Source organism: Semicossyphus pulcher, unplaced genomic scaffold (assembly GCF_022749685.1).
Source record: "Semicossyphus pulcher isolate SPU_LCO1_2020_fin unplaced genomic scaffold, fSemPul1.0.p SCAF_26, whole genome shotgun sequence".
NCBI classification, from domain to species: domain Eukaryota; kingdom Metazoa; phylum Chordata; class Actinopteri; order Labriformes; family Labridae; genus Semicossyphus; species Semicossyphus pulcher.
In genome coordinates, this window is record NW_027211700.1 from 6010292 (window position 1) to 6035178 (window position 24887).

Below are 24887 nucleotides of genomic sequence, written 5' to 3' on the forward strand. Positions count from 1 at the left end.
CCCAGGACTCATCCTTGTTCTCCTGCGTGACAGTCCTGAGCTGTTCCATCTCATCGCCCCTGACTGCATCCAAAAGCACCTGACTTCCTACATGCTTAACACCCGGTCTGCTTTCTTTGGGCATCTTATATTGCGTTGATGCGTTTACATTAAGTGAGTTGCCCAATACCCTACAGTGCAGAACCGAGCACGTCAGCCACCCTCCGCCTCACGTCAGACCACTTAATTAGCTCACGATTATACAAATGATTACTTTTCCTTGTTATAAGTACAAACAGTGAATAAGAAGAACAGCCTCTGATTTTACACTTTGGTGGCTGTACAGATATAACATCATCACCAGTTAGCTTTGGACAAATCCAGGCCAGGTATTACCAGTCTTCATGCTAAGCTAAACTACCCTAATCCTTACCTACAAGAGTAATCTCAAACTCTTTATGCCCAGGATGCTATTGGCAGCTGCGTCCTTGTTTATGTCTCCTGTGCATTTGTGAAATAGTGTTATGTTCTTTTCAGTAATTACAGTGAGAGGATAAAATGTTGCTCCGTTGGTGACTTGTAACTGAAATCTTTCAATACGATCGTATAATACGGTCTACATTTCTTCTTTCTCACTTGGTCTCCCATGTGTGAGTTGCCCTTAGTAAATGTAAGACCAAGTCCATTCCTCAGTTTTTCCTCCTTTGAATAACTTCACTTAACATGGCTGAAGCCTATTCAGTGAGCAGAAGGTCGTATATAAGAAGAACTATCGGTTGATACACAACACCAAAGGGTGGCAGTGGGCACGGAGGAGCGCTAAAGGACGTTTAATAAACTAGCTCTGTCCTTAACACAAGCTGTTGTACACCTATTCAGCATCAGAATGTAAAGCTGTGGAACATTATGGCAGCTAATAAAAGGGCCGCTTAGCTGTAAAAGAAAAGCTGTTTAATCCACATCCAGACCGCAGTGTGCGCACTTATTCAGGGGGTAAAAAGCTCCGCAAGAGCTCAGGCTGCAGACACAGGCCTGCAGCTGGTGCATGCTGTGTTTTCATACATGCATGTCCGCCTCCCTGCCTGCCTGTCAGCATGTGACAGCATGTGTTTAAATGCACAGCATCCACTGGCAGCCTTTTAATGTACGGACCTGCGTTTGCTCTCTAGGAATTGAGCTGGCTCGCTGGGAGCTCACAACGCAGCCACACAGAGGGAGGACATACACACACACAGGTTTCCACACAAATTAGCGCAGATCTGACTCACAACCATCATGATGCATGGATTCATACACACATACACACTGAGAAAAGCCTGCAAATTACACATCAATCACATGGAAATCGAGAGACATTCAAAAGGGAAAAGGAAATGGTGGGAGAGAGAAGAAAAGAACGAGGGGGCTGCTGGTGATGGAGGTGGAGGAGGGGGAGCTGGTGTTGCAAACCGTGAAAGCAGAACAAACAACCAGATTTTTGTTTTTACTTTTCACCGAAGGCCTTTCAAGCACACAAACATCTGTCAGTGGGAGGGAAATCAATGCTTTCTCTCCTGACTGTAGCTCTGTAACCAGCTACAGGAAGGAATCGTAACAAGCTTATTTCCTGCATTGCAAACCTGGGACATAAGATTTCAGCTGTCACGCATCCTGTATTTTCTTATCTAAATTCTGATGTAAAGCACGCCTCAATGCATAAATCCATATGATGAATTTCCATATGTTAGGAAAGGAGGAAATGGTATCACAAAGGAGCAGAAATGAGCTCTGGATATTGGATAACTCAATGAGGTTTCTGTTAATATTTCCTTAGCTTGACTTCCTCCATCCACCGATGCATTCTGGTCTAACATGACCGATGGAAATGTATTTCTGTCCGACCCGGTGGCATTTTTTAGCATAGTGAGCAAGGCAGCTTCAGCAGAGCCTCTTGGTTTCAAAAGTGAGTCCAGTAGGGAAGTCCCTTAAACCTGCAGGCTTTCTAAAGGACAGCAGGGGGACACTCTACTGGTTGCAGGAAGAAGTCTGACTGTACATCTCCATTGCTTTATTAACTCACTAAACGTTTTCCTAATGAGTTTACGGTTTCAAGTCTTCTTCCTTACAGCACGATGCTCATTTGTAATTCATGGTCCCATTTACTGGCAATTTAACTGCCACCATTACTTTCTGCTGACTTTTGTAGATAATTATTGTAATATTGTTATTTTGTTAGTCACCGTCTCTTTTGCATTAACCCGTACACTTTATATTTTCACTTATATCTGAGTAGTTTTTTGTATTTCACAAATTTTGCACTGTATTTTTGAAGCCATCAAGATCATTTTCCGGCATTTTATGCCTTTATTTATAGCGAGGACGGTAGATAGTGTTGGAGACAGGGGAAGAGAAGGTGGGGGTGACAGGCGGCAAAGGGCAGAGGGTGGGAGTTGAACCTGGGGCCGCCTCATTGAGGACTGTAGCCTCTGTCGATTTAACCGCTGAGCAAAACTAAACTAAAATTTCCTTCAGTATTAATAAAGTTCTATCTTATGTTATCTTAAAATTGACAATAAAGCAGGAATTGACACATCACTACCTGATGGTGCCCTGTCAATCAGGAATGAGCAATGACAATGACAATGTGTATCCTCCTTGTTGTCCAAATATGGTCACTTGTGGTTCTGAAAAACCATGACGGGACGGCCAAAATGGCAAACTCAGTGCTTTAAAAGAGGAGAAGCCAAAGTGTCCACTTATTGTTCTGTGGTGTCTAACTGACGTCCAATATACATATTACATTGTTAAACAATAGAAGTTATGTATTGGATTAATGACTGGGTCTCAAATGACAACTAATGGTGTAACTACCATGTACCGTAAAATCCGAAATATAAGTTGCACCTGAATATGAGACACAATCTGTTTTGGGGTGTATCAGAGGGAAAAAAGGTTTTCTATAACTATTTATTAATAAAAACTACAAGTTATTTCATCATCTCAATCTATTTTCATTTAAAACATTTTTTTCATAACACATAGAAATTATAGCCAACTATTTGTTTAGTTTGCAATCCTGCTAGCTACTGGTGCGTTAGCTAGCAGCTTACGTTGATGTTAAGTGTTGTGAGGATGGCGGCTGCACTGGCGATCATGACGTCGCACGTCCTTAGCGACGCTTTAGCTTGATTATAGTGGCACTGTCTGGGTAAAATAATTAAATACCTCCCTCTAAATTTTATACTGGTATATTGGTCGCACCGGTATATAGGACGCAGCCCACATTTTAGATGAAAATTAAGTATTGAAAGTGCTTCTTATACACCAAATTTTACGGCTTCTGCAGAACTTATTCCATCACTACATTCAGTCCTTGAATGTATGTCATGTTACTGATTAATTTAAGGTACCATTAAGAGATTTTTTTCGATTAAAAGACAATAATCAGAAGTAAATTAATAATAATTAATAATAAATTGATGGAGACAACAGGTGAAAGATGTAGTTTGCATTAAATGAAGCTGTAGCGTAAGTTCAGTCAGGGATGCTGGTTCTATTGTTTTAATATCTCAAACCATTCTGCTCACACTCCCCTCACGCATGCTCACTCTTCTTTCCTGCCCTCATCAGCTGTTCTCATCACCACATCTGTCCAATAGCACTGCAGCACTCTCTCATTGTTAGTCATATTGTTGCTGTCTTTTTAAATATGGCTGCCTCCAGTTTACTCATGCCGCCATTATTCGTGACCCTCCTCCTCCCTGTCACCTCCCAGTCTTCATCATCAGCTCATCAGCCTATAGATGACATCATCAGCCAACACGTCCACCAGTGTCTGGACTCCATGGGGGGACATATCTTACTGCTGCTCAGGGCCGACACCCTTCAATCACCATATCACCCGGTAGAGTCCAAGCACCAAAGACCATCACCACTGACAAATGTTCTTCCTTACTTCATTTACAGGTCTCTCCTGATTGAACTGGGGACCGAGAGAACAAGTCCAGATAAAAGATCAGATTTTTCACTGAAGCGATTTTTCATTCAGAAACTAACTTAAACTCAGCTGATAGAAAAAAGAACATCACATTTAGTTTGAGGAAGATAAGAATAAAATCCCTGAATCTTTGCCTGACAGTTTGATGGAAACTCAACTATCGTCTCTAATCCTCTGCAGCCGGTTGTCTGAGGCCATGGATTGAGACAAAAAACTGTTTTGGGGGCACGGTGTAATCTCCCCTCTTCTCTCCTGTGGCCACAGCTGGTGGTGTGTGTCTGTTGGCTGTTTGGGCACTAAGCCATTGTTGTGAGCTGTGGGAGATACAAACTCAGTGATGCAGGCAGACGACTGCAGCGTTGGCTTGCAGAGCTGAAAGAAAAAAAAAAAACTCCTGGAGCCAGTCCAACTTAATTATAAAGAAATATGACAAGGGAGCCTAAAAGGGCTGTTGCAAAGATTAGCGCGAGTTACTTATATTTTCTCAGTGCCTGCAGTAATTGCGGTTATTAGTCGTCAGCACGAAACAAATTGAATTGCATTTGGAGGAATTAATTAACATCTCTCTTGTTTTGTGAGAAGTGACACTGGCCACGGGAGTCTGAGGGAGTTTATTTCAACACTTGCTGACGTGTGGTGGCGGGAGGCCATGTTTCAGGCCCTCAGTGTATCTAACTGAGTTGGTGTGAGCTCTGGATGGAGTACTAAAACAACAGATTGGAAATTAAATCACCCATGTCATCAATGGGACCCTGGATACAGACTTGCTGCTGGATCAAAGACACACTCTCATCGTACACACATTTTAACGGCCATGACATCAGGAAGAGCAATCAGATGATGGAAGAAAATCTAACCTTATTATTTTACATTTTTAACAACCACATAAGCTAAGGGGTCATAAGAAACATTGTGTATGCCAAAAACCCTCTCTATCACCCCCTGCTGACTGGCTGCAGTATAGCTCATAAAGCCCGCCTCCTCCATGTTAACAGATGGGACATGAGTCAAACTATAAAATCAAAATACACGTCAAATACATTTTTCTCAAACATGGTTTCTGTCATTATAGTTAGTTCTCATCATGCTGATTTATGTCCAAGTGTTCATTTTTCTGACACGTTTATTTCTAATTAGTTATTTGATGCTGTAAAAAGGATGATTGACAGCTCTGTTGACGAGTACGGCTCCTGCAGCCGATCTGTTTTGGATCAGCAGAGTAGAAGAGGATCGGCGAGAGGAGACGTAACTAAAACAATCACTACAGTCATTTAAGTTTCCATACCTGTGAACGTTAACCTCAGACCAACACAGAGAAGCTGTTCTGCTGTTAAACACTCCGGTGTGCGGGATCCTTGCTGTTTTTTTCGGTAAGTTAAGTGTGTGTTTGGATTACCGGAAGTGGCTACGACCACTTCACTCGCCGATCTCTACTGCACAGTCTCTGGCTCCATATGACGTCACCATCGCAAGATGGCAGCGCCTACCACAGGGTCTATTTTGGCATCAATTACGTGCAATGGGAGCAGATGGAGACACGTTGTCCATCTATATATACAGTCATTGCTTCAGACCAACACAAGAAGCTGTTTTGCTGTTAATCAGGCCGGTGTGCGGGATAAGAACGTATTGAATGTGCCCGTCATGGGGGGTATTTTGGCTTCAGTTTTGTGCAATGAGAGGAGATGGAGACGTGTCGTCCATTTCTCTATACAGTCATTGGTTTTAATGTACTTTATAGAGCTGTAAATCCTAAGTCTGACTTGGAACTTTTTTTCTGGGAAAGCTGAGTAGTACGAATAGAATAAAGAAAACATCTTAAATGTGTTTTGTTTGGGGGCTGGTTTAGCTCAATAGGCAGAGCAGGTGCCCTGTATACAGAGACTACAGTCCGCAGACTCAACTCCGTCCCTCGACCCTCTGCTGCACGTCTTTCCCCACCCTCTTCTCCCAATATTTCACGTCTCTCTTCAGCTGCCCTACAAATAAAGGGCGGAAAAGGCCCCAAAAATAATTTTAAAAAAAAAGTTTTGTTAAACTTCTAGTGTACAAAATCTAATCTGCACACTTGGATTAAATGAGCTGAATAAGATCTCTCAGGGGTCTATTACTCTCTCTGATATAACAGTGAATATCAGCAGTTAAACACACATTTTAATTCTGCATTACGATTCATCTCTGAACATATCTTTCCTGTAGTCCTTGAGCGCCATGTAATTGGTACAAACCCTCATGAATGTTTCTAATACAATGTGATAATTAATGATTTACTGTCTCTGCACCTGTGCTTCAACACAATAATTACTTCACCTTTCAGCAGCAAACATGCTTCTGTTTATTAGCGTCTATATGCATGTGCGGTGCGTGAGTCGGCGGAGCTCAGTGACAGACAGACGGGCACTTTGTTCGATGTTTTGATTTGTCACAGCAGGAAAAGCAGACAAACACATATGAATCGTATCCTGTTAACAATGACTCACTTCCATTCTCTAAGAGCTGTTAGTCACAATGTACAATAACACTCTCTGAATTAAGCTTACATTAATGGGCTGTAGCTGTATAAATGCTATTAATGCAACTGTGCTTTTCCTGCTGTGAACTGTCAAAATATCAGCTGCCAGGCTCCAGGTGTATACCAATGTTTATGGACGACTGGTGGAGCCGTGGTATTGTTGTCCCGCCCCTTCCGCTACCCAAAACACACATTTAACTTACAACAAAGATCCGTCATGTCAGCGCGTTCCCTCCTAAGGAGCTGTCATAAACATAAGATTGAAGATTAGGTGAATTAACTTATGTTACATTTCTTTAGCTTATCCAATAAATGTAACAATACGACCCAATGCAACCCTTCAATAACGTGCATGAGGCACACAGTACTGTGTGTGACGCATGAGGTAAGTCTCTGCCCCCCAAAATGTCCCAGTTCTAGGGAGCCCATAAGGATTATTGTTATTTAGATTAGTGCATAGGCCGTATGAAAAGTTGGACCACATGACGGCTCCCTAAAAGTGAAGCGAAACCCTCTCTAATGCCCCCTGCTGACTGGCTGCAGTATAGGTCATAAAGCCCGCCTCCTCCATGTTAACAGATGGGACATGAGTCAAACTATAAAATCAAAATACACGTCAAATACATTTTTCTCAAACATGGTTTCTGTCATTATAGTTAGTTCTTATCAGGATGATTTACGTCCAAGTGTTCATTTTTCTGACGAGTTTACTTTTAATTAGTTATTTGATTCTGTAAAAAGGATGATTGACGGCTCTGTTGACAAATCCGGCTCCTGCAGCCGATCTGTGAGGAGACGTAACTAACACAATCACTACAGTCACTGCTGTTTTCATAACCTTTATGTGCCTCAGACCAACAAACGAAGCTGCTCTGCTGTTAAATTAACGTGCGGGATCTTTGCTGGGTTTTGTTTTCCAGTAAGTTAAGTGTGTGTTTTTGTTAGCGGAAGTGGCTACGGTGCCAGAATCTACTGCGCAGCTCTGGCTCCAAATGACGTCACCATCGCAAGATGGCAGCGCCCGTCACGGAGGGTATTTTGGCTTCAGTTTTGTACAATGAGAGCAGATGGAGATGCGTCATCTATCTTTATGTACAGTCATTGGATTAGAGTTGTTTGATTAATTATATTCTAGATGCCTGCAAAATGTAGTTATAAAGTGTCAGCGAGAAACAAGTGTTATTGCAATGTGTGGAAATATTAAACATCTCTGTTTGTGAGAAATGATACTGTATGAAGCACTGTGTGTGTGTGTGTCTGTGTGTGTGTGTGTGTGTGTGTGTGTGTGTGTGTGTGTGTGTGTTGGGGATGTTTCAGCAGTTGCTGATAAATGATGGCAGCAGGCACTGGTTCAGGCTCTCTATGTAAGTAACTCAATTTGGGAACATTTTTCAACTGGTCTCTGCCCACGATATGAGTAATACACTGAGATTCACCTCGGTTAATGAGTGTCTACAAATGGTTTTAAATGGAGGTCCTCTCAGACTAGCCACACATATCTTCAAGCACTGTTTCAAGCTGTCTCACTCCAAGTGGAGACCTTTATTTCTGATCGTTAAAACAAACATAAAACACAAACGTGTCATTTAACTGAGGCGTGCAGACAGCTTTGGCAGCGAGCACACCAGTCAGCAGTCTGCCAGAAAAACTTAATTTAAACAACATTTAGCAATAACGCAAGCTCAACCATGGTTAGCATAATGTATTCCTTGATAATCTGTGTGCCTCTAGCTACAATGACTCTGCTTCATCACCAGCAGCCTGTGCAGCACACGTACCAACAAGCACACCGACACGCACGCACACGCACGCACACACTCCTGCTGTGTTAGTTGAAGTCCTCAGGCCCACAGCCGTGCATCGAACCCAACAGGAGAGCGGGGAGTGAAACCCCTGGGCTGTGCTGCAGGGGTCTACATATATTTAAAACAATCATGAATTTTAATGGTAACCCGCCAAAGGAGGCTGTTTTACCAGTCAATCCTCCACCCCCCGCCCCCTCTCACCCTCCTTTACACACATGCTATTTCTCCTTTTTTATATCTCTCCTCCTCTCTTGTTCCTCTGGCAAAACCCAGGCAGAATTATTAATACATGACATGAAAATGTAAAAACGAGCCCCCGGTGGCGACAGCGAACAGAAAATGGTGTATTAGAGGAAAAGGAAAGTGACAGCGGAGGAAAGGAGAAACAGAGAGGCAGGAGCGGGAGAAGGCGGGGTACAGATCAATGTATGAGGACGGAATTATGTATTAGTCAGGCGGGGTTATTTGAAATGTTGTCTTAACATTTAACAGAAGTGTCAAGTGGGTTAACACGCCTCATGTCTAAGAGAGGAGACACGAGGAACAGGAACAGCAGGAGAGAAATAAAGGACACAAGCGTAGGAATGCAGGTAGAAACTTTTACAAAGTGTACGGAGAAAGAGAAAGAGATGTGTTACTTACTGGACAACGGTGGAGATGTGCAGACGCCGGATGCCTGGTGTGGGGAACTGGCGAGAGTTTATGTAGGAAACTTTCCTCACAGCAGCGTTCATGTTTTCCAAGTCCTCTCCCTCCATTACCAAGATAGACTGGGCAGGGTTAAAGTGGAACTATGGAAGGAGAAAACAAAGACGTTTGAAGTGAGATGCTATAAATGTGTCTGGTGTGTGGAGAGCTTACTTTCTGTGCATTAAGGACTTGAGAAAACTAAAGAAAGACGAGCTTTTTTGCCAGACAGGAGAGAGCATAGACAAATGCACCTGCTTTTGGGCCTTGGGGGCAAGAGATCTGCAGGGCCACTATAAAGTTAACTACAACCTCTGCTATGTCTAACTGCAATTTGTGCAGTCGCCATTTTGGAATTCTACCTGGTGAAAAATGTTCTGTATGGTGTTAATATTTATTCTGAAAAATAGATTTCATGACAGATGAAATGTATTCAGTTCAAGGCTGCAAGATCTGAAAGTATAAGAGAACCCACCTTAAACCTGTATTAATTATTTGGCAACTTGGCAGGAGCACAACAAGCCGTCAAATACATTTTATCACCCCTGCAAAGTTCATTTGGTGGCTGTGACTCAGTGGTAGAGTCAGTCATCGACCAATTGGGAGGTTTGATCCCTGACTGCTGTAGTCCAAAGATGTATGAATGCAGGGACTATTTTCTGGGAGGAGGTGCTGTTTTAAGTGCATTAATCTGGTGCACTTTGAGAGCAAAATTAAGAGCCTAGATGTGTGAAGATTGTGTGCTCTTGTAAACAATTGAAATCATCTGACAAATAGCCTAAACGATACACACTTTCGCCACCCAATCAACTGCATGCACACCTAACCAGGTCGCCTCAAAGGTTTCGCATCAAAATTCCAGCCACAAGCGTCATAGCAACGGCCCTGACAACGACACAATGATAGATACAGACAAATACAGACAAATACGTGTTGAATTCAGACTCGTGGCGACAGAACATGATAAACGCCTATGTACGCGCTGAAATTATTATTATTTTAATTGTCGTGAAAACCGGGACAGTTTGGTAGTGAATGTTGAAAACCAGAACATAATATCTGCCAAGACTCTGGACACCCAGCTTGAAACTGGGACAATCCCCTACTGCCAACGTGCCTCTATCAAAAGCCCTTTGCATAGCAGCCTCTGCTAACAGTGTGTAAATGTGTGTGAAAGAGTGAGTGTGACATGCAGAGTAAAAGCACTTTGAGTGGTCAAAAGACTAGAAAAGGGCTATATAAGTACAGTCCATTTAGCATATTAGCAAAGAGTTACCTCTTTACAAATTCAGCAGACACCGGGCGACACACGTATTAATTTGGAGTTTTGTTTTAGGCCACTTGGTGAACAAACACTTTATTGTTTATTGGGTACAAATAGGAAACTAATGTAGGTAAGTGCCTCATACAGATATGTGTTTCTATTATTTAGTCCACTACTTTTATATTAATGAGAGTAAACCTACAGAACACACCTCTCTCTATGATGCAATACAGCTCAACAGCAAGACAAACTGTAGCCTCAAAAATGATCACACCGCTGATTCTGCAGACTTCTTAAACAGCTTCAACTAAAACTGAAAATAACAACCTTCATGAGGAGAGGATTTATTGCAGGACTGTTTTAGAAGACTGCATTAGTTTTAGCAAGCTTCACCTGGTTAACTTAGTCGTAGATTTAATCTCTTTTGGCACTGTGTTGGCCTCAAATAGCTCCTCTTTATTCAAGTTTGTTTCTATGAGCGTTACATTTCATTATATTAGATACTGTATGTGACTTCATTCATTGTTATCATATAAATATATAAATTGGGGCAACTTGCACATATAATCTATCAGTGTATACTCCTAAACACAATTTTGCAATTCTATCAAACACACACACATAAATGGAGCTTCATAGGGCGCTGAATGGTTGCATGCTTTGCCCTCTTGGTATCTGTTATCTTGGCTCGGCTGCCAAAGTGTGATGCAGCTTAAATGTCGACAAAGGGCAGAAATGTTACAACAAAACAAAAAAGATTTCAGATATGCATTTCCATGTAAAAGCTCCATACCATTCCTACGGAAGCAGACATGCATCCATACGTTTTATCTACTCCGTCGTCCTGTGATAGCGAGTAAATCCCGTTTGTTTTCTCGAGATCTCGACTTGTCATCTCGAGATAACAACGCTGCACCAGCGTAACATCAGATGATCATAACTCGTATACCCAGCACAAAAACGACATAGGTTTAACCTACCTCATTAGTGTGGGCAATGGCAGCATGGCATGTCATGGTCTGTAATATCACAGTGAACAGACTATTGTTTTGTTTGCCAGAAATCATCCAGTTATCACGAGAAAAATGAGATAAATAAGTCGAGATCTCAAGAAAACAACCAGAAATAGATAAATAAAATGTATAGATTAATGTCTGCTTTGGGCTTCCGTACATTCCAACTGAGTTTCCTTTCTCCTAAATTCCTGTCAGCCATTGATTCCCTTTTATTTCTCCACACAGTCGTATGAACATGTGCGTGCAAAGGCTTGAAACCTGCTGTAATCAGGTAATCCATCAAAGTGAACATCATGTTTGTGCTGCATTATCATGCAACAGCACTGTCACTTTAAGTAAATGTTCATTGTGATGGATTACCTATTTTAACTCAAGCCTAAATGGACTGCTCAGAAGACAGGATGGAAATAAGAAGAATGAGAGTAATGGGAATATGCTCTGTGTAGGAAATGGACTAAAACTGGAAGAAAACCCTGATGTAGACTTTTTAAGTCAAGGGGCTGAAAAAAAAAAGTCAGTCGACTCTGCTCAGAAGTATACTTGAGAGAGGTGTGTCCTCTCCTGCAGGGTTTGATTTCAGGGATTTAAGGCTCGTCTTGGTTTAAAGAGGGTTTAGTCGTCTCCTGCTAGAAGCAACGAGTGTCTCCTATTTCCTAAAACTGGCTCTCAGCAGCAGGGTTACACTACTTCAACACTGCATGGGGCTCTCCATGCACTCCCCCTCCTCTGTCATTTTCCTCTTCACACCTTCCCTACTCTCGCCGTCTCCTCTCATCTACTGCTCTCTGTCGCTGCACTCGCTGCCTATCTGCCTCCACCTCCCTCCGTCTTTTCTTTCCCTCCCCGTTATTCTCCTCTGATTGTGCTGTGCCAGCTCTCCACCTGCTTGGCTAAATGCTGTCCTTAAGCCTCCCGTGGACTTATGGGAGCCACACGGACTGTGTGGCTAAGAAGAAAATGAAATAGCTTTCAAAAGATAAACTACACTGGCCCTGGAGAGGTCTCCCCTCCTCACCCCACCTTGTCTTCTCAAAAGGATGGAAAGAATCTCTTTGCTGCACCACAGCACAATGAGCTCTAGGAAAGAGGAAAGGAAGGAGCAGCAGGAGTGAGGGATAGAAGAAGAGTAAAGAGAGAAGGAGAGGAAGAGAGCTGAGCTCTGGGTTGTGGGTTGGTGGGCGGTTTAAAGTCCACGCAAACCCCTTATCCAACTTGTCTCCTCTCTATCTTCCACCGTGCAGAGAGATGGATTAGCTGTGGTGGTGAAAGTGGGATGTGGGATAGGGAAGGAGGCTGAGGAGATTCAAGGAAGCCAACTTATGATTTAACTATGTTTCTTTAAGTAGGTAGTGTTTGTAGGTCAAGTCATACGTTTTCCATAAGCGATGGCTGTCAGTAGGCTTACTACTTTCTTAGTCACATCACCAGTGTTTTAACTTTATCATTTAAAGGTGCACTGTGTAAGATTTTACATGTATTAATAATTTCTTATGGCCAATGTGTGAAGGGATAGTAGAGGAACTGAAGAATTGCCTCTAACAGCCTGTGGGATGATTCCTATGTGAAGCATTCGGGCCGTTTTACCCGCGAAAAGAAGAGGATGTGACGTATATGCCCGCTCCCGAGTACCTCGCCTCACTGCCTACAACACCAACACAAAGTGCACACAAGAATACAAAACAAAACAAAACAAAAATGTGTTTTATCTAGTGAAGCCCGTCTGGCAAGACAGGAATGTGATGTTGGGGGGAAAACTAGAGTCAACATCGGCAGAGCATGCGAATCGTGGAGAGACCTTCGATTGCTTTTGGGGATCAAAACAGACCCACAGCTGGTTTTCTTGCTATTGGACATGTGTATGTGAGCATGTGTTAGCTAATGCTTGTAATGATTTGTTGGTTCGCCGGCGTAATTTGCCGTTTGGTTGCGAAGCACAATGCCAGATTCATGCAGTGTATTTACGTAAGAGCTAGTTGGCTAACCTCGGGAAATAACTTCGCCAGCTAACATGACAAATGATTTTGGCCAACAGTAATTTATGAAGCCGAACAAAACAAATGTGTCTAACTACTGATTGTTTTCTATTAGCTAGTATGGTTGCATTATCTGCCTAGGCTAAGGTTAGCCAGCTAGCTGCAATCTGGCAACAAGCTACCGTTAACAAACAAGCAAACATTAGCTTGTTTGCTATATAACATCAGCGCGTGCAAGAAGGTTGACTGCAGTTCACTCAACGGCCAAAGGTGTCACTAACAACGAGGATTTTTGAGTTACGCAATAAACCTTTAAAGAAATTAAGAATTTCAGTCATCTGATATGAAGTTTTTTGAGACACAAGCTGAAGTCAGTTGCAGCTCTTCTCGTGGGCCCCAAAGCGCGGAGCCTGAGAGCATCATAAAGACACAGATGTATAAAGCGAAGCTGCTTTATTCAATGATTTTTTAACCGGCTGTAATCACAGGGTCCATTTATTTATAAAAGACAGAGACCACTGCAAAAGGTTAAACAATGAAGGGTAATTTTAATACTCGGTTTGTAAAGTGCTGTTCTTTTTCTGCATTGACACAGTGCAGAGATTTAACTGACAAAATGGGAGTTGACTGGGGGTCATTTCAACAAATTACTATAATCATCATATTTAGTCCCTCACAGTGTTTCTGAGAATACTGTTACTGTCTCTTTAAATCATTGTAACCTTGAGTTAGGGTTTATCCAATGGCTTAAACTTCAATCGACAATTTAGGTTAACTGAAGTCGGGCTTGTCACTGCAAGTTTGGTCTCTATCTCTTCCAGAGCAACCCTTGTTGTGACCAAGTGTGTGTGTGTGTGTGTGTGTGTGTGTGTGTGTGTTAGTGTGTGAGAGAATATACCTTTATGTTCTTATCCAGACTCTCCAGGGAGTTGATGTCCAGTCCCTCTTTGCATGCCTGCAGGCAGGAAATGACTTTCTGACTCTCGATCTTCCCTGGTCGGATGGTGAGTCCAGACAGGCTGCCCCGGAAGTACTGGGTGAACCTGGGCTTGGTCACCTCCCCTCCTACACACACACACACACACACACACACACACACACACACACACACACAGCAAAATAGTTCATAAAATACCTTTCAACAAGGTTGTTTGTGGTTTTTGGCAACATCATTTGTTATAAGCAGTATTTACTTTGTTTTTATTGCACTGAATGCAGTTACTGGTAGGCAGGTTTTAAGTGCAACTGAATGAGAAGAAAACCTACTTAAAGTAATTAGACCTATCACTAAAAATGCAGTGAGACCCTTTCTATATGTGTAGCGTGTAAGGGATGAACCCTTACACGCTGCAATATCATCAAACTAACATTGACCTTGTCTAGTCCTTAATTAGGAGTCCTGATGACCAAATTATGGCTATAATTGGCCTTGACATGCATGTTTTGTGTCTCCATTCTGTTACTAAGCGACAGGGTGCTGCTGCAAAAGTGCAAGTGTTACCCAAGCAGCCCGTCCGGGCTAAAGAAAGGTAAGGAAAAAGTCAACACATTTAAAGTTTGTCCTCTGAACTATGTAAAGGCCAACACCAGCAAGAGAAGTCTCTAAACCACTCATTAGCTGAAAGGTTACTAGCTGTGGGTATCAAAACTTCACCTTTGCTTTCCTGTCCTTTCTTCTATTTTATTTCCTCACTTTGTCTTCCCCTCTCTATGCCTTTCTTCTGTTCTGGCAGTAATCCACCAAAGCACTAAAGTTAATAACATTTGCTCTACAAAAGAATCCAAGCATGTTCTTCAATCAAAAATATTTGAATGATGAAATAAAGCAATGACTGATGGGTAAATATGTAGCGGAGGTGCATACCAAAAAATGTCTTTCTGTTTCTGCCTCTTAGAACTCCTCCTTAACGCTTTGTGCCCCGATACATCCGCTCCCCAGTGATTGTTCAAGTCAACAGGCAAGCAGTGGCTTTTATATTCTTTTCATGCTTATTGTTGGGAATGTGTCGTAGTTTAACTGAAACCTATAATTCTGCATACTCTCAAAGGGATAGTTTGGATTTTTCAAGTGGGGTTGTACTTATTAATAGTAAGTGTAGTACATAACGTAGATGAAAGTCAGCACAGCCCCTGTTAGGAGAAGCGGGCCGGAGTTCCTACATGGAAGCTAAGCTAACGGGGCCGAGAGTACCACGTACTTCAGCCACTGAAAAGAGTTATTTCAGGGCAAGTATATGCTGTATTTTAATTTGTGTCACCACTTCACTTTGGGGCGGCTGTGGCTCAGTGGTAGAGTTGGTCGTCTCTCAATCGGAAGGTTGGAGGTTCGATCTCTGACTGCTACAGTCTACATGTCGAAGTGTCCTTGGGCAAGACACTGAACCCTGGCGTCAGACAGCCCTTTCCTTCGGCACTGTCTTCCTCTGCACAACGGCCCTGCCTTTAATCCGAACTATCCCTTTAAATAGTCTAAGTTCTAGTTGCCGTGTGTTCAATTACTATGTTCATTACATTGTGCGTGCTTGTCTATAAACCTGTACTTTTAAGAAACTTTATGTTGCAATTCCAGTATGCCAGTTGATACAGAAAATAGGGGGAAGCAGTCCAAACAAAACTGTCATAACAATCCCCAGCTGTGAAGTAATAGTCGAAGTCATTCAGACGTCAATGCATTTAGGACCTCTGAACTGGTACACTTTCTATAGGCTGCTAGATCAGCTAGAGTGGAAGGCCAACTGCTAATAGTTCAACCTCATGGTCCTGGACACACCCTTATTAACATTTCCACCTCACTTGAGTATGACCTTCATGTGGAAAAGCAAACAGTAGGTGCTCCCAAATATAACATATTTAATGAGGTGAAGTTTCCTTTTTCTGCCAAGACATTACGAATTGCAGACCACATGCATAGGGCGAGTATGCTGTTGACTCACAACTCATATCCTTTTTAGCCAATTATTCTGACTATTCAGGCCTCGTTACTCTAATGGAACCAGTGTGGCTTACTTCTTCTGTTGGGTCCAAGGTCATTAGGACCGAACTGGATACCTCCCCGGCATCTCAAAATCTGCCAAATTACCAAATCATTTTCTCAATACGTAGGCTCCACCAGATGACTAACAGCATAATCTTATTGTGAAGCTGAGGCAGGTGGGAACATCTCAGCGTGGCAGATCTTACAGGGTAGTATCGGGCTCTGTAGTGCCTGTGTGTAACAGATGTGGTGAAACTCTCAAGCTTAAACCAGAGCAAGACGTCGATATCCAAGGAGGTGAAGAGCTGAGGAAAACGTTACCTAACTGGATTTGCTTTTACTACAGCAATTCTAGTTCACTTCCAACCCACCCAGTGCCATCCATTTTTGTTACAAGAGGAGTAAAATGTAGTCTTTGAACCGGGCAATGGGTGACTGAAGAAGTGCTCTGTAATATTCAACAGTGACTGGAGTTGGGGAAATCCACTGTTCAAAACCCCCTTGGCTACACTTCAGACATTACCAAGCTTGACCCTTGTACCCTTAATTCCCCGCTGATAGTGGAGGAGCATGTATCACTGCCCTGAGTGATGCGTCTAGCTCAGTAAGTGCAGGTGGAGACATCGCTGACTATGACTGGAAACACTTCATCACGCCCTACTTTCCTGGTGTGAAAACATGCGAGACATCGTCTGTAGCAGCTGAAGAAGTTTGTGTTAAAATCATGTCTATGATAGCTAAACTGCAGACCTGTTGTGCACGATAGCCAGGTGATTTATCCCTTATTGCCCCCTGAAAAAAACAACAGAGCCTTTATGGTTGTGTGACCATATCTACCCACTGGCTTGTCATCTGCCTGCCTGCTTTCTCAGACGAGAGACTGATGACGCTTTTTTCTTGACCAACCACATGGAAATATGGGGGCAGCTATAACAATTCTCACACCTGAACTCTTCTCCTTGCCCACTCCTTTGTCTCATCACTCTCTCTTTGTTGCTCATTCAGTGCTCTGTCTCCTGTGAATTTATGTCCAGCCCCCTTAGCATGCTTGTTTGTCATCGTAGGCCTCTATGCACTCAGGCCTCTGAGTTTTCAAAAAGCAAAAAGGAAAACAGACATTTTTTGACTTTGCTGTCTTATTAACAATTGACCCTTCATTAAACTCAGCTGTCCTTAAACTTGTACTGAAATTGAACTTTGTAACGCTGCAAGCCTCAAGACCAAATGTTAGCATATTATTAGCTCACTACATTAGTGTGTGCGGATAAGGTCACACATTAAAAAGCTGTTTATGAATAACACATCCTAGGACCACCTCTTGCCTGCCAAAAAAATATCAGTCTTTTTAAGTTTCCATTTTAGGGAATCATAAGCTGTGTCCCAATCCAGGGCCTGCATCCTTTGAAGGACGTATTGTCACAGCGACGCGTCAAAGGCTGTCCCAATTTAAAGGCTCCTTCAGATGCGGTCGACAAATGCGTCCTCCTTTTCGTGGGCCACGAAGGCTCCATCGGGTGCATCCTTCGCGGGCCAACGTATCCCAAGAATTATTGCTTGCCAATTCAAATGAGATGCCGGCCGAGGAATACACTTTTAAATGTAAACTAAACTTTCAACTCAATCGAATTTTTGTGCTGAACATAACAAAAAAGGGGCCTTGAAACAAATGATAGGTTAAGTTACGTGACGTTACTAGCTAGTTAGCCTGCTAGCTACCTGTTGCTATGCGTCGGTAGCGGCGTTTGGAGACGCAAGGGTAATGGCGGGAAAAGCTGGTGATGCAAACAGGAAATCCTCCGTAGACCAGACTGCTCATTTCAGTTCGGCTTTATCAGTCTGTACACAAGCAATGAACGGCGCATCCTCCGTAGACCGCCTCCTTCGAAGGATGCAGCCGCTGAATTGGGACACAGCTATAGAACGAGAATGTTTGATTTGCCCTTGGACAGAAAGCTTGCCTCTGTATTTTAGCACAGTATAATTCATTTAACTGTAAAGTTTTGTTTCAAGATGAGAACATTTTAAAAGTTGGCTTAAGGTGGCATCATGGAGCTAACATTAGCTTAATTAGCTACCTAGCTATAGCTAATAAAATCTTCCAGTGACAGTTATTGTAGCCAGGCAGAGTTGCCAGTCAAGGAGGTGTTACAAACATATTGCTAATTCTATTGGTAAACTTTCAACCATCATTAATGGAGCTTCAAAACAGTGCATTCCACGCAGACCTGATCTACATTCATCTCATGGCTGTAGTTTTATGGTTTATTCTGTATGAGTCACGCCTCCTTCTGTGGTATGGCAGCCAAACACTGATCTTTTTTTAGCATGTAAGCTATCTGCCCTTTACTTGAATGTTTGTTATCTAACCCCTCATTGCAGTTCAGTACAATAACCACAGCTGTTTTGCATATTTAAAGCCATCTTCTGCTTAAGTACCTGCTGATACGCTGCCAGGTATCAGGGGAGCAGAGTCTATCTTAAAAAACCACAAGGTCACGTTTGGATTCACACACATCAACCTATGCCAAAGACTCGCTCATTTATCTTTCTTTATGCTTCACCTGCTCTCTCTCTCTTCTCAGTTACTGTTTTCCTCCCTGTTTCCTGACCTCTCTCTAGATGTCCACCTATCCACCCTGACAGATGTTATCAATTTAGGCCGTGGCCAGAGAAACCATTAAGGGTCCCAGACAGAGGGTAAAAAAAGACACGCAGAGGAGAAGGGATTACCCCGACGCTGCAGAGCGGGAATGATATGGGTGATAAAACCGCTGATCATTCCACTTTACGGCGGCTGGTTTTTACGTGGTGTCAGCTCTCTCTGCCCGCTACGTGCACCCCTCCTTGCTCTATAGATCTTCACTCTCCTTTTTACTCAGCTTTATGTGCGTCGTTTCCAAAACAGCAACAGATGAGACCGGAGAGGCATGAGTGAGCTGAAAATAGGGTCATTACTTAAATGCAAGTATGAGGGTCTCTTATTTAATGTGTGATGTATTTTACGTGCACCTGTATCAGCGCCTGTAAGCCTGTATTTATTCCTTATACTGTATACGTACAGATATTTATGTTTCAATTTGTGCATGTAATAGTCAATTCTTCTTCCTGCTGCTGTGACGAGGGAAGCCGCGGAGGCAGAGCAGAGCAGCAGCGTGTGATTCCACAGCCGAGGACAGAGAAGAATGAGGCGCGATGAATGTGTTGCTCTTCCCTGTCTGACTGTTACACACTTCTGAGCATGAACACACTCAGCCAGGTCAGAGGGTAAATATAGGCTGACTGTTTGAAAACTGCACAGCCAGCACTTACTCCCAGAGGTGGAGGAAGAAGGACGGGTGGGGGCAACCTTTCTATTAGAAAATAGGAGAGAGCTAAAAAGTACAAACGCACCCTCTCAGTGGGGTAATTTACTGCTTTGGTGATGCGGGAAGTCACACTAACAAGTGTTTCTCTTGAATGTTAATGTGCAATGCAATCTAGTTGTTTACCTGAACCCAATCTGTCCAATAACAGGTCTGCAGGAAATCTTAAAGACTATGCTTGACAGTACATGCAGACTCTGTGTATCTTCTATTGTCTCCTACTGTGTCTGTTTGTGATAACAGCACAGCCTTTACTTTCTGTAACATTAATTTAATCTATGATGTCCACTGAGGGTCTGCAGCACAAAATCAATCAAGTTCCATTTAAAGTGCCTCACAGATGTCTGACAAGCTGATAACGAGAAGGAAAACTTAATAAAGCGATTTGACACAAATGCACTTGAGAAATAAAAAACATCACAATATAACCATGACATAAAAACAGATGACAGAAGTATAAGATATAGATAAGGTTTCACTGCGCAGACTTATGGTTCTCTTTATACCACAATTGGAGCTTGCTTGGGCCGACCTTTCTACAGTTTGTGTATATTCTCTATTTGTTTCCTCTGAAGTTTGGTCCAGTTTGTTCTTCCATCCATCCATTCATCCATTATCTATACCTCTAATGCTGTTCAGGCTCGCAGGGGGGCTGGAGCCTATCCCAGCTGTCATTGGGCGAGAGGCGGGGTTACTGTTCGCCAGTCAATCACAGGGCTGACACATAGAGACAGACAACCTTTCACGCTCACACTCACAACTACGGGCAATTTCAGAGTCACCAATGAACCTAACGAGCATGTCTTTGGACTGTGGGAGGACCCACGCATGCACGGGAGAACATACAAAGTCCAAACAGAAAGGCCCACTTTGTCTGAACTGGGATTCGAACTAGGAACCTTCTAGCTCTGAGGCGACAGTGCTAACCACTGCACCACCGTGCACTTGTTCTTCATCAATTTAAAAAAAACAAATACATTAGTCGTGATTCCACCACAGGTACAAGGGTACTATTGAAGCTCTGACAATATTTTACCCTGCCAAAAGTTCCTGCTCGGGGGGAGTCCCTTCCATAAGTACTGGAACTCAAGGGGTGGGGATGTGATGCTGGACACTTCTGATTGGCTGAGTCTTTGCAGCAATTTAATTGAGCCTCCTTTTCAAAAAAATAAAAACTCTGGAGCCAAACCCCAGTGGCCTATGTTTGATTTTGATCTTTGAGCTTCTGCAAATCAATGGAGCTCACAGGTCAGTTGAAAAACAGACAACAAGGCGGTGAAGGAACCTTCGAGTTCCTCAGAGAGAAGTTCCTGGGGCTAAAAGTTCCAATTACTTTGGGTGGAAACTTTTTAGAGCGGGCTAGTTCGAGGCCATTTGTACAATAATATTACGCAAGGGTAGTTACCGTTAGTCTTTACTTGCAAACTCACTGCGCTACTTGCTACTCTTTATGGCACTTTGAGTCCCATTTCATCACATATATCACAGAGTGAAAGTGTAAAATCGAGCCACAACACACTAAAATGGTCCCTTTGAATTAACATATAAAATATGATTATTCTAAATTATGCTAATTTCAAGTGGTCAGGGCATGATTTATTTACATTAGACAATGCTGACTGACCAGTTAGGTTTTATGAACCATGAAATTATATTATGGAATGACATTAAATGTGGCTGAGCGTCAGTGTTGCCTGCAGCCACAGCGTTTGGACCTGACAAATCTTTATTATTAACTCTGCCATGCATTTGAACGCAACCCTGCTGCCTGTCTGAACTCTAAATCCTGTTTTGACAGTTTCCCCTTAATGCCAACAACAGAAAGCAGAGATAAACCCACCGCTGAAGTTCTGCATCACCACGTCTCTGAAAACACACTCAGAGCTGAAGCTTCGTGAGCCAGTTAGACAATAAATAAGCTCATCTTTGCAACACGTTTGCAATCAACATGCTGGAAACTTAAGCTCAGTGCTTTGAAAAGGCAATCTGTTGTGGCTAATGGCTTATGCTAAGAGTTCAGTATCACCCTTGCAACTCTTTACTGAGGCTTAGCCCCTAACTAGAAAAGCTGAAGTAGTCTCTGAACTCCCTTTTTCTAGTCAAGGCCCTTTTAATCCTCCTAAAGGCTTGCAGTGTTCAATGAAGGAAGAGGGAGGAGAGGAGGAGTGGGGAGGGGGTCACCAGCACGGATGAAAGCCACACAAGATTGACCTGCTCCCGCTCCCGTACAAAGATATCTCGACTCTTCATCAGAAGCACAGCATCACTGAACAGTCTCATTTGGGGCGATGAAATCAACGGTCTGCTGTCGCGCGTGAAAAAAGTGCCCTTTCTTCTACCCTTGTACAATTAGTGGCAGCTATCACTTCAGAGGACAGTTTAATTGTACGCCTTCATTCAGACTTTGGGTTCAATCATTTGTCAAAGGCACAGTAAGTGCTTTTCTTAATTACATTGTTCATTCAAGGCCAAAGAACATGTTCCGCGCTAAATGAGTCCCTTAGTTATAATACTTCAGAAAATAGTACTCGTGTTCTTGAACTTGCTCCCTTGTTGAAGCTAAATTTAATCAGCGGAGACACAATATTCCTTATTTTACTGTGACTTTGGTATTTAACTTTTGTTCCAGTTGTGGGCTTTTTAAGGTAGCATTAGCATCCTCATCAGCACCTCCATAACTATCATCATCCTCATCTTCATCATCATTACCACCATCAGCCTCCCCAACTCTGCTCACCTTGCCAGCAGGCTCCGACTGTGAGCTGCACATCAATCTGCGAGGGGTGGATGGGCCAGTCGTCAGTCACCAGGTAGGGGTCGTAGGTCACTCCGTCCACGTAGAGCGTCACCACCGGGAACTCTACGTTGATGACGTAGTAATGCCACTCCTTGTCACAGATCTGGTAGAAGGAGAGAAAGAGAGATCACTTAGCTGCTGTTGTCCTTCACTTTTAAGAAAATAGTTTGACATTTTTGGGCGGCTGTGGCTCAGTGGTAGAGTCTCTCAATCAGAAGGTTGGGGGTTCGATCCCTGACTGCTACAGTCACAGGTGAATGTGACATGAAGTGTAAAAGCAGCTTTGCGTGGTCGCAAGACTAGAAAAGCGTTATATAAGTACACATACTTATTCATTTTCAAGCCAAGTTAGATTGGAAATTAATACACTTTCTTGTCCGTAGGCTAGATATCAAGCTACAGCTAACAGTCAGTTAGTTTAGCTTAGCTTAGCTTAGCATACGGCCTGGAAAAGGGAGAAAAACTTCAAAACTGACTCCGTCCAAAGGTAAGAAAATTTGTCTCAAAGCACATCTAAAGCTCAGCAGTTAACACGTCCTGGGGTCTTGTCAGTCAACATGCAGAAACTAAAGGAAGTGAGTGTGTCAGAAAACAGGCCGGAGCATTACCCTTAGTGAAGCACAAATTGTCATCTTTACACTTTGTTTTCTTACAGCTTAAATAAATCAGATGTTAATTAATGAGCTTCAAAAAGTGCTCACAGGCAGATTTTCTGCATTTAGACAGCACTGTTTCCCCCTGTTACCAGTCTTTATGCTAAGCAAAGCTAACCAGCTGCTGGCTGTAGCTGCATATTTAGTGTAAACACATGGGAGCGGTTTCTCTCTACTTTCAGCAAGAAATCAAATTGGGGTATTTTCAAAAATGTTGAACCACTCATTAAAAGATTATGTCTGTGTTTAAAAATCACACTTGGCTTTGTCTTTGGGGTATCCAACGCAGTACTTAAACATGATGCTGGTTTAACATTCAGATGGATAACAATTACAGGAAAAAGGTGCGAATGATGTTTTTTTTGCAACACAAGCTTCCAGAACAGCTTCTGAATTCATACAATACACTTATCATCATTTGATCCTCAAACCTTTAATGACCCGTCATGCCCTACAAAAGAGCAACTGAGGTGAATATGTCTCTCTTGTCATGTATTCATTAATTTCACTGCATTGCTCTCTTTATCACAGAGAACTGAACACAGACTATGTTTGGCATATTTCATAATTTAGTCACATACTGTGTGTGTATATATATATATCTATACAGGTATTTACAGACAAAGACAAGGATATAAGCTCCTTATTTATGAGCCTATCCCAGCTGTCATTGGGCGAGAGGCGGGGTACACCCTGAACTGATCTCCAGTCAATCACAGAGACAGACAACCTTTCACGCTCACATTCACACCTACGAGCATTTATATAGAGTCACTAATGAACCTAATAAGCATGCCTTTGGACTGTAGGAGGGAACCCACACATGCACGGGGAGCAAAGCCCCCTATCTACCGGGATTCAAACCAGGAACCTCCTAGCAGTGAGGCAATAGCGCCAACCACTGCACCACCAGGCAGCTCGTTTAGGTGACAGGAGCAATATCATCATTTATTTGAGAAACGTGTTTTTTATATGTTTCATAATATATCTCTATACATATAAGAGATTTGTATATTGGCATAATTCTAAGTAACTGCTGCTCAAATGTAAGAATAATTAATCCACCACTCTACCACTCACACAAAAATACCTCCAGGTTTTTATCGCCCCTAAAATTACTCTGTATCACAATGTCAAGTGGCTTTCAGGCTGATTGAATTTTCATCAGTAAAAACAAGACTAATGTACCAGAGACTGCTTCTAACAAGTGATTAATGCAAAACTGCTCACTATTAAATCCTGTTATAGTGACATGTCACTGCATAAATGTAAAATCAATGAAGGTTTTCATCATGGGAGGAAGTGAAACCAACCAGTTTACTAAAACACCAACTTAACTTAATGACTGGCTGAAGACACCATGGTAGCATGGGAGTACACAGCTCCCAGATAACCACTCGTAAGCAGAACATATGCTGGAGACTGCAGACTGAGGTTTTTAAATAGTCAAATCATAGCACATTCACGACATCACATCTGTGCTGTGCATCTCTGTCTGTCTTCAGCCACATTGCAAGAGCAATTTATCTATTCAGGAGAGAAGACATCAAACAGAAAAGGGAAAAACACAAAGCAGCAATAACAGCACTCGGGCAAATGGGCTTAAAGGTCAGCACAAAACACACACATACTTCACCAGTGGCTTGACGTGTGCGAACAACCCAGCCATTTCCTGTTTTAGTACCCATCATTTTAACTTGCACATATTCTAAATGTAAGTATTAGCCAGAAATCATGCAAAGTGCCATAATAATCAAATGTCTTGTCCTCTTCATGCAAACGAGGAGCGTCTATGTTGATGCAGAGTGAATTCATCACAGCTCCACTTTGTGATTCATGTTGAAAAGCAGCTGTATTTTTTTTGAAGTTTTCAAACAGGAAGGTTTCCC

General features: G+C 42.6%; 1 protein-coding gene across 1 annotated transcript in view; it reads right to left on the reverse strand.

Moving 5' to 3' along the window:
- The window catches only part of LOC138604611 (calsyntenin-2-like), a 298135-nt gene that overhangs the window by 21210 nt on the left and 252038 nt on the right, over positions 1-24887 (reverse strand). Inside the window, exons 9-11 of the mRNA XM_069676563.1 lie at positions 22286-22448; positions 14111-14277; positions 8915-9063 (exon numbers count right to left, since the gene is read on the reverse strand). Coding sequence (XP_069532664.1) covers positions 8915-9063; positions 14111-14277; positions 22286-22448 — 479 coding nt within the window. The remainder of the gene's footprint in view (positions 1-8914; positions 9064-14110; positions 14278-22285; positions 22449-24887) is intronic.